General features: G+C 43.9%; 1 protein-coding gene across 2 annotated transcripts in view; it reads left to right on the top strand.

Moving 5' to 3' along the window:
• FAM228B (family with sequence similarity 228 member B) overlaps positions 1-10,595 on the top strand; it is a 48,243-nt gene that overhangs the window by 32,629 nt on the left and 5,019 nt on the right. For both annotated transcript variants that reach the window (XM_045286923.1, XM_045286922.1), the window contains exons 7-8: positions 3,897-4,004; positions 8,884-9,028. In XM_045286923.1, the coding sequence (XP_045142858.1) occupies positions 3,897-4,004; positions 8,884-9,028 (253 nt within the window). The remainder of the gene's footprint in view (positions 1-3,896; positions 4,005-8,883; positions 9,029-10,595) is intronic.

Below are 10,595 nucleotides of genomic sequence, written 5' to 3'. Positions count from 1 at the left end.
TTTGAGAAATGATGTACAAATACGCTTTACGCAATTGATGTGTGTATGGATTGGGATAACAGTTGTATGAGCCCCTAATAAAATGTTAAAAAAAACAAAACAAAAAAAAACTTCCCATCAATCTGCTTGCTCATTTCTATAGACTCTTATTGTTTTCTCTTCACGGTGACTAGATCTTTTATTTAAACATTTTATACATTTTGTATATGATCATTCCAATTTCTGTAGTCTTTCTGGATGCTGAATCTCTGCGGTTAAGTTTACTATTTGTATTTGCTCCTAGGGCTGCCTATTCCACCTTTCCCTGCTATCCACCACTGTGACGCCCTCATGTCTACCCTGAGATCCTTTTTTTTCCCCCTTTGGTGCATTTCCCCCTTATCTTTAATTAATTTTTTGGTGTGTTTCTAAAAGACTTCCTTAACTTTTGCGAAACTAATGATGCCTCCAAATAGTATGCTCTGTGTAGGGTCTCGTTGTATTGAGTGGGTGGGGTACCTCAATGCAGTGGATTTCAAACTCATCGATACAATCAATAAAAGGAGCCCTGTTGCCGTAATGGTTACATGGTGAGCTGTTAACTGAGAGACCAGCAGTTTGAAACCACCCACCGCTCTGCGGGAGAAAGACAGGGCTTTCTTCCCCAGTAAAGAGTTGCAGTCTCAGCAACTCACAAGGGGCAGTTCTACCCATCTGCTCGACCGCAGAGAGCGCGTGGTGCTGTTGGCTAGGCGTTGCTTATCACAAGGTCGAAGGTTGAACCCACTGCGGCTCCACTGGAGAATGACAGGCTAGCTGCCCCCTTAAGGAGCCTGGTGGCATAGTGGGTTAGTTTATGTGCATAACCACAAGACCAGCAGTTTGAAACCACCAGGCACTCCGAGAGAGCTAGAGGAGGCTTTCTACTCCTGTAAAGAGTTACGGTCTCGGGAGCCCGCAGGGGCAGCTCTCTTTCGTCCTTTAGGGCCACTATGAGGCAGAATTGACTCCGTCACAATTAGTTTTGTTTGTTTGTGTGAGACTTATAGCTTCAGAAACCCTATGTAGGATCATTATGAGTCAGAACTGACTGAAAGACAATAGGTTTGGGTGGTTTGGTACTTACAGTGAGAGTTTGCAAAGACTTTCCAAAGCATATTCAGACACAGATAGTTTGAAGGGAATCAATTTATAGATCCTGAGGTCCATATGCACTATTTTCAAACATTGATCTACCTGAGAATAAGCCTGCATTCATATTCTTTCCCTACTTTTAAAAGTGCTCTAGGGTGCCATATAAATAAATACAAATATTGATCTCAGAGAGACTTTTGTTAGGGATCAATCAAGACCGTAACCCTTGGCATATATATGCACTTTAATATATACAGTTAATAATATATATTTGAATTATATTATTTTTTTAAGGGCTTGACTTTACAATCAGTGTAGTGGGCCTGTGTTGGATTACTTTGAATTTAGAATAGCCGAAGCCAAGTAGTTTAGAAATGCTTCATTAAAATATAACTGGAATGATTTTTTGAATGCCCACATTTTTAAAATACATTGTCTCTAACTCTAAGACAAAGTATTATGTTATCGCTCTTTGATGTGGTGTGCATTATTCAAGATGGTAGCTAAAATCTATTTGATCAAATCGTATTATATAATTTTCACTCCTAGTAAGGCAATACTTTCGCTCTCTCTCTGTTTAAAATTATGATGAATGTTTGATACTTTTGAGATCTCTTATTAACAAGAAACAAATTTATTTAAGCATCTGATAAAAAATTCTAGGTGTATATTATAAAATGTACAAGACGGTATGTGAACGTTCAAAATTCCTTTCAGAAGTGCCTAAGCAAACCAGGTAGAAATGACTGCCTCAGCGCTTCTAGTCAGCCATTACTAGACTAGTGATGAGGATCCCGGGTAGCACAGTGGTTGAACTAATGGCAAGAGCAGTGATCAAATTCACCCGGGCTTCCATGGGAGAGAAGTCCTGACCCTCTGCTCTTGTAGTGATGACAGCCTAGGAAGCTGCCGACGCAGTTTTTCTCTATCCTATAGGGTCAGTATAAATCAGAATTGACTTGACAGTGCACAACAAGATAACACTATATTTGTTGTCTCTTTTGCTCACACCTATCTCTTTATATGTTTCCTAAACTCCGTGAGGATATTGGTTGGGTGACACCAAGTCAGTGTTCGATTCATGAACTAGCAATGAGTCGGTGTAGTGAGTGGGGACAAAGGGACTCAAAGGAGACCCTGATGTTTAAATAGAAGTCACTGGGAAGGTGGAGGGGCCTTTAGCATAAGAGGGAACAGGAGAGGCAAGTTCAGAAAGGCAGCTGATGAGTACAATTTTGTTTGTAATGAATTTGATATCTTCGTGATCCATTCAAGGAATGAGATATCACCGGAGGCTGGGAAAGAGAGATAGCTTAGAGGAGAAAAAGATTCCGTGCTGGAGAATAAAAGTCAAGACATTCATTTTGGAAGCATGCAGCTTAGTGAAACAGATGGAGGAGAAGATGAAAAGGAGACAGAAGAAGCAGTCAGTAAAGCAGGAAGATAAGCATATTTGCCACTGAGGCGAGGGGAGGAAAGGGTTACAAGAAGATCAGACCCTGTGCCAAGTGCTCTGGAATCGGGCAGACTGGGAAGAGGCCATTGGGTTTGTTGGGCAAGGCCATTTTTGTCCATAGCTTCAGTTTGCTGTGAGCAAAAGGATGAGAGGGAATTGGGAGGTCTTTCAGATAATACCTCACCCCTAAACTCTTCATTATCCTGGGCTCTCCTTACTGCTTAGCCGCTTTTCCAAGACTGTGCCCCAGGAGAGTCCTGCTTATTGTAGCTTCCTACAGACTAATGAGTCACTGGGTGACCTCTTTTCAGCTATATAATCACAGGAAACCATCTTGTCCTCTCATTAATTATACCAATAATGTTTAGATGCTAACCAGCTGCCTACCATACCCACTTATTTTCTTTAACTCAAAATCTATGTTAAAAATCTACATTTCCCAGGAAAACACATCCTAATTTAATCAGGATCTGTTTGATTTTGTTTTTTCCACATGGATTCTTCACGTGGCCCTTTCTTTGCTTGCTGGTGATAGGGAATCCATCACGACACTGTCTCTGGCTCTCAGTTTCAGACAATTCAGTTTGCTGTGGAAAAGGATTCCGTATTACGGATGTAGATCGCCCAGAGTATCACGGAGAGGTCTTCAGAAACAGGCTGAGCTTTCAGGAATGACTCCCCAGATCACAGCGTAGCATTGGTGGGCTGAGGCGCATGCAGTCACTTCTGTGCGCAGAATCTGGGAGCTGCTGCTGCCGGCTAGCACCAGCTCAGGCCACCACCAGCTCTGCTATCATCGGTGCCAGCAAGATGGCCAGAGCCGTATCACTGTTCCAGTCATGCCCTGTGTGATGGACAATTGGTACACTCTAAGGCAGCTTACGGCAAGGGAGACTGGGAAATGGAGTGTTTGGATTCTTTCTGGGGCAGGCCTAGTTTGGGCAAGTAACAGAATATGGAAGGGCTTCTTCCAAACTGTTCAAACTAATGTGGACAGCCACAAGGGACAACCATTTACTGGTGTTGATTGTAAACTACACAAATGCTACTGCTTCTTTTGAGATCAGTGTAAGATCCCAGGGGGTAGAGAGAGTGCTTTAAACTTCACCTAGCTGCTTTTAAGTGTATTGGTTACCAGGATATAGCAAACAAATATCATGATTTCAGCAATTCTTAAGTAATGAATCACATCCAAGGATATACACCAGTTTGAAGTAATGGTATTTTGGACAAGGTACATAACAGTCCGTGTATAATACCAATTTTTGTATATCTGTGAGCTCATATTGCTTTCCTGAACATCCTTACACATGTTATCTTGTTAAAGGTTAAAGGTGAAAGTGAACAGTAACCGTAGTAGTTTTGATTCGAAACTCTCCGCCACAACATGCCATCTTCAGGAACCCCCGGAAGAAGTAAAACCAGTTACTTGCAAGTAAGTCTGTTCTTGCCTACCCTGCCTCTGCTTCCATTGAGTCCTTCTGACTGTGTGGCTGCCCTCTGCTCTACCAAGTTCCAGGAGTCAGTACAGATGTGTACCAGGCTCTGTTGTGGCATGGCATTGGGCACCTCTCACCATGGGGTCTAGGGGAAGTGGCCTGTTTCCTCAGCTTTTTCTGGTTAAAACAAACAGCTATCCATTTAGAAATAGCAACTGCAGAAATGAGGGGAAATGGTTCACAAGTTTTATGAGAGGAGCTTCAAAACATTTGTGGAAAAATCCCATGATCTTTCAGTTCCTTTTCCCATGAACTTTTGGAAGTCTCCCCGTATTGAAGTTAAAAATATAAAACTTAAATTGAATTGGAGGAATAAAAATGGAGTTTTTTTATTATTAACTTGAATGGATAGTAGCTGTTAAAATACTGTATGCAGAGTGAAGAGGTGTTCGAAGCAGAAAAGTGGTACTTTATAAAGCATGTAACGTGGGAAATCCTCTCAATTAACTAGTTCAGGAGTTAAAAGTACAAGATTTCTCTATATAGTTAAGGATCTCATTCACTAATTGTAGGATTTAAAAAGATTGAAGCCCGATATACAGTGTTGGTGGGGATATATAAAGGTGCAGCCACTTTGGGAAATAGTTTGACATATGGTTCCATACATGTTTATTGTGCTGTGTTGTTGTTAGATGCCAGTGAATATGTTCTGGCTCATAACGACCCAATGCACAGAAACAAAACACTGCTCCAGTCTGTGCCGTCTTCATTGTGGGGGGAGGCCAGCACCCCACAACTAATCGCGGGTTTGATAGGCGCAATTGTACAGTTAAGATATATAAAGACTATAATAGTCATAGAGAAATTGGGGGAGAGAGTCAGACACATTTCATGGTAGCATGCTCACCTCCTGGTTGGCCATGATCTTACCAGCCAGGTCCGCGCACAGCGTGGGCCGAGGGCAGGGGAGAGAGCAGGAGAGTGAGGCGAGGTGGGATGACTTATTGCTAACCAAGGCTTATATCTACTTAGGGGGTGTGATTACAGGTAGCCACACACGTCACAGGAAGGGGCTGTACAATAGGCATAAGCGTGATAGGAAGGGAATGAGCTAGGAGTGTGCACACAGTAGGAAGGGAGGGACTAAGGGTATACATATGACAAGAAGGGCGCACCCTAGATTCATGATGGTGGGCTAACCTTGGTCACCTTTGAATGTGCTTGACCTCCCTGGGCTCTCCTACAAGGAAACAAGCTACTACTATCCATATCACAAGGGAGTGGGCCCTACTTCGGGTGGGACAGATTATATAGTCTGATTGCTCTAGATGGCTGATAACCCTTAGGGACATAACCCTGACCTACTTCTGTTGACCTCAAAGTGTAGTCATTTAGCATGTGTAGCAAGCAGCTAAGTTCGGCATATATTTGGGGGAGACACCTTGGGAGAAACCTTTCTGTTTCCCACAGTTCATAACATCCTATGTTAGAGCCCGTTGTTGCAGCTACTGTATCAGTTAATCTTCTTCTTTTCCATTGACCCTCCACTTTCCCAAGCAAGGTGTCCTTGCCAGGGGGTGGTCCCGCCTCATAACATACGTCCAAAGTGCGCGAGACAAAGTCTAGCCAATGTCACGTCTAAGAGGCATTCTGGTTCTCCTCCTCCAAAGACAGGTTTGCTCATCCTTGCCACAGTCCATACTCTATTCATTATTCTCTGCTGGCATCATCATTCAAACGCATCGGTTATTTTCACACCTTCCTAATTCACTTCCCAGCATTGGCATGCACGTGTTGTTGTTGTTGTTAGGTGCCATCAAGTTGCTTCTAACTCAGAGTGACCTTATGTACAACAGGATGAAACATTGCCCTGACGAAAATGGGGCTTTCTACTCTGGTAGGAGCCAGTCATGAAAGGTCACCCATTGTACCTTAAATATCCATGAAAGGTAAATAGATGGAAACAAAACAAAAGTTGAGTAGGGCCAGGGTGCTAAAACAGAGTGACTGCAAGTGGGCATGAAGTTTTGGGGGAGGTAGAAGTGGCCTCAAATAAGGTGGTGGTATGTTAGTCTGGATTAACTAGAGAAACAAATCCAGAGACACTCATATGTGTATAAGAAAGAGTTTTATATAAAGAGTAATTGTATATTAGAAAACATCCCAGTCTAGTCCAGATCAAGTCCATAAGTCTGAGATTAGCCCCTATATCTGATACCAGTCTGTAAATTCCTCTTCAGGCTCACAAAACATATGCAATGATGCTGAGTGCAGGAAGATCACAGCTAGTGGGGGAAAAGTCTTGTGGATCCAGTGGCGGTGGAAGCATCTTAGCTCTGGTGTGGGTCTCTATGTGGCTCCTCCAGCTCCAAGACTGGCTGCCATCAGTATAGCTCCATGTAGCTTGTCAACAGGAATGTATCCCAGGGAGTGTGTCTGTTTCAGGCCTCCAGGGAGCTATTTATCTCCATTTGCACCACCCAAATAAGATCATCAAGCTAGACTCCACCCCTTCACTCTTAATAGTCTCAAGTTGACAACAGATGATGTAACTACCACAGGTGGTGACAGTGGCACAATGCTGTACATACACTAAAAAACATGGACTTACTTGTACATGAGTGTACTTACTTGTACTTAACGTGAGTGAAGTTTATGGCAAGTAAAATATACCTTAATAATAATAGCAATAATTTAAAAGCACCAAACAGGATAAACATAAATTATTCATTTTTCTTTGCTTGGTTGGCCTACAATTCTGTTTCTTAAAAAAAAAGGGTTCATGAGGAAGGTAGGGGTACCACACACACAATAAGGAAAAAATAAGGAGCTGATAAGGGACTCAAGTAGAAAGAAAATGCTTTGAAAATGATGATGGCAACATATGCATAAATGTGCTTGACACAATGGATGAGTGTATGGATTGTGATAAGAGTTGTAAGAGTCCCCAGTGAAAGTATTTAGTAATAATAATCAGCAGTAGTTTTCCTTTCCTTTTCCTGAGCGGGCTCAGAATTTGATGAATACAGTGTGTGAGTAATACAGAGCTGGAGGACTCTGGGGGGTGCTTGATGCCGGCAACTGATGATGATCTGCCTGGCGAGGAGCTCTGTGCTGTCAAGTAGAAGCAGATGACCGGAGAGAAGGAGCTGGCCCTGCTGGGGTTCTCGGTGTCCCTGCAGGGTGATGGAATGTTTGGTAGCACTGTTTCTCGGAGAGAGCTGGAGACAGTGCTGAAAGGAAACCCTGTTCATTTGGTAGCTGAAGACCTTGAAACGACTGAGAATCATTCTTACAGTATATTATATTAGTATATTAAGTAGTATAGTATAGTATACTATAGTATAGTATAGTATAGTATATGAAGAATATACTATATTGGGTTACGTTTCTGTACAATCTCTGGCAGGCCTTTTGGGGAAAGGTTTCGGGATAATCAAAACTTTAATCATTGTTAATTTAATTAATTGCCCTCAAATACCTGTTCTTGAAAAGTGAGACCGAGATAAGAACGGAAATATTACATGGGAGAGGCTTACAAAGGGGTACCACACACACACAAATGGAATTTTTTTTCAAAGCTATATATTTAAATTTTCTTACAAAACAACCTTATCACCTTCAAAGTACTCTCCATTACACTGAATACATTTGTCAAATCTGCAATTCCATTCTGGAAACATTTTTCAAACTCACTGTTTGGATGGCTGGCAGCACCTTCGTTTTTTTCTTCACCTCTTCTGCGTTGTCAAATCACTGTCCGTTCACGCCCCTCTGCGTTCTCTGAAGCAAGAGAGAAGTCTCAGGGAGCAAAGCAGGTGAGTAAGATGGGCGGGGCGAGAGAGGCATGATGGGTTGTTTTTTTTTGTGCCAAAAACTGGCACACTGAGATGGCTGCGTAAGCAGGTGCATTGTCATGGTGGCAAAACCAGTCCCCCATCTGCCGCAAATTAGGTCTTTTTTGTCACACGTTGTTATGCAATCTTTTCAGAACCTCTAATAGAAAGCTTGATTAACAGTCTGACCTGGTGGAAGGAACTCCAAATGCACTATAAGTAGACATTTTGATCTGTTTGGGAAGTTGATGGATGTCCAGAACGAGGTTTGTCATCAATCAACAGTTCACCTTTTTTGAATAGAGAAAACCACTCGTACACTTGAGTTTCCCACAGCGCTGCCCTTGTACGCCGTGTTCAACTTCACAGAAGTTTCTGCAGCATTTTTCCTGAGCAGGAAACAAAATTTCTCAGCTGCACACTGGTCTCTTCAACCAGCCATCCCCCAGAATGAGGTTGGAGCAAAACTGCTTTTGCGAAAAAATTCACTGTGACCAGAGAGAACCTTCCCGGGCTAATGCCACTGGACACACTAGCTCAGAGCAAGTTACTCGATGCTCATCTAGCGTGAAAGATCCGCTCTACATTCTACGAAAGTTCCGCTCTGCCCAGCACAATTCCGGTTTTTTCTTTCTTTTTTTTTTTTTTGAGGCGGGGGACCCCTCATAGAGTTAAGACTGAAGGCTTATGTTTGTGAGTTCTCTCTGAAAGGGGAAGGAGGAATGTTAGAATCTCAGTTATAGCAACAGGTGTGGTGACGGCAGGCTTGTTGTCAACAGCGAGACCTGCTCATGGAAGCACCAACGGACAAGTCATTTACACGGAGGGACCCCTCACTTAGTTGTTTGGTTAAGTTCGAAAGAGACTTCAAATAAAAATAGTTCTTCAGCAAGGTAATGCGATTTCTGGGGGGTTCCCGTCTCATAAAAAAAGGTATAACTTTATATAGAATTCATCGACTTTAAACTTAAATAAAATTACTAAATGTTTCAATTGAATTGATACATATTTAATCGGATTCTGTCTAATTTCTCTATAGAAACAAAGAGGACTTCTGTCTGGAAAAGAAACCTCTATGTTATCTGGAGGGAAAGAATTCAAGTCCCAAAGAGGGTAACTCTCCCCCGGTTGGCTTCTTCTTTGGGCCCCAGCCAAGTGGTCGGAGGAATGATGACCAGGAGATGGTGAGTAAGAATCAAGGCCACCCCACTTTATAATTCACGAGACAGCAAGTGCTGAGACCCAAATCTGAGCAACTAGGAACGTCTCTGTATGAATGACAGGCTTCTGAGCAGTGGGGAGGCAGTGGGAGGGAAGAGAACAGAGGGATGAGGGGAAACGGAGAAGGGGGCTGAGAGGCAGGTGTTCGTTATTTCGAGAGCAGCTTCCCCGAGGGGTCCTGGGTGAATGGACTAGACCGTGGAGGGCTGCCTTCACTTGCTCTCTCCGGAGTTTTCACCTTTCTTCTAGCTCTCCCAGGGATCGATTAGCACATTCAAACATTGCCTTCCCTTAATTCAGTCACGACAGAAGTTCCAAAGGATCATAAACTCAATTAAACTAGTAAAATTTAAAAAGTAAAATAAAATTTACAAGGTATGGAGATGCAGGTGCTCACAGAGCAGATTTCTGATCTCAGGGCGACAATAGTCAAACTCGGTGGCCTCTGACAGCCCCGCCGACTGCAGACAGGGCTCCGCGATGCTTCTCCTCTTCTGGGTCTTTTCACATCCTGGATCCTCACACTCTGGCTGTTAGCCCCATTTAGGAATGGAATTAGGGGAGAAAGATCGCCCTTCCTCCACCCTCCTCACCTCCCAGCTAGAAATCAGCACATGAATGGCATGTTTTATGAGTATACGGGTCTATGAGATGCATATCTTTGCTTTTTTCCTTCTTTTAGATTGTCTCTCCATTTGCCTACTACTTTCCCTAAGAGCTAAGGGAGTTTGTGCTTGTTTGTTTATTTTCAGCTTTTTTTGTGTGTGTGTGAATTAGGGGAAGGTCTGTGATCAAATCTGTTTTCGTTCCACAGTTCATCGGCATCTGGTTTCACACCGTTGGTGCCGTCTTCACACTAACATGACTTATCCCACGCCCTCCCTGCATTCCTAGGTCCCTTTTTGTCCTAACCCTGCTGTACTGGGCCCTGGCGTAAATGGTGCCCGTCTGATCTCAAATGGTTTTAGGAAATGTGGATTCCCTAGTGTTATTAGTTCCCTATGTAGACTTGTCTGTTGTTTGGCCAGAAATTGAACCCAGTGGATAGTTTAGACCTGACTGGTCCCACCAGTCTCTGTCTGGCCCGAGTCCCCCGGGTCCTGATCTGACTGGTCCCACCAGTCGCTGTCTGGCCCGAGTCCCCCTGGTCCTGATCTGACTGGGTCCACCAGTCTCTATCTGGCCCGAGTCCTCCAGGTCCTGATCTGACTGGTCCCACCAGTCTCTGTCTGGCCCGAGTCCCCGGGTCCTGATCTGACTGGGTCCACCAGTCTCTATCTGGCCCAAGTCCCCGGGTCCTGATCTGACTGGGTCCACCAGTCTCTGTCTGGCCCGAGTCCCCGGGTCCTGATCTGACTGGGTCCACCAGTCTCTATCTGGCCCGAGTCCCCCGGGTCCTGATCTGACTGGTCCCACCAGTCTCTGTCTGGCCCGAGTCCCCGGGTCCTGATCTGACTGGGTCCACCAGTCTCTATCTGGCCCGAGTCCCCCAGGTCCTGATCTGACTGGGTCCACCAGTCTCTGTCTGGC

This window comes from Echinops telfairi, unplaced genomic scaffold (genome assembly GCF_000313985.2).
Source record: "Echinops telfairi isolate 266 unplaced genomic scaffold, ASM31398v2 ScPeMD7_9;HRSCAF=40, whole genome shotgun sequence".
Classification (NCBI taxonomy): domain Eukaryota; kingdom Metazoa; phylum Chordata; class Mammalia; order Afrosoricida; family Tenrecidae; genus Echinops; species Echinops telfairi.
This window is presented reverse-complemented; position numbering and strand designations above follow the sequence as displayed.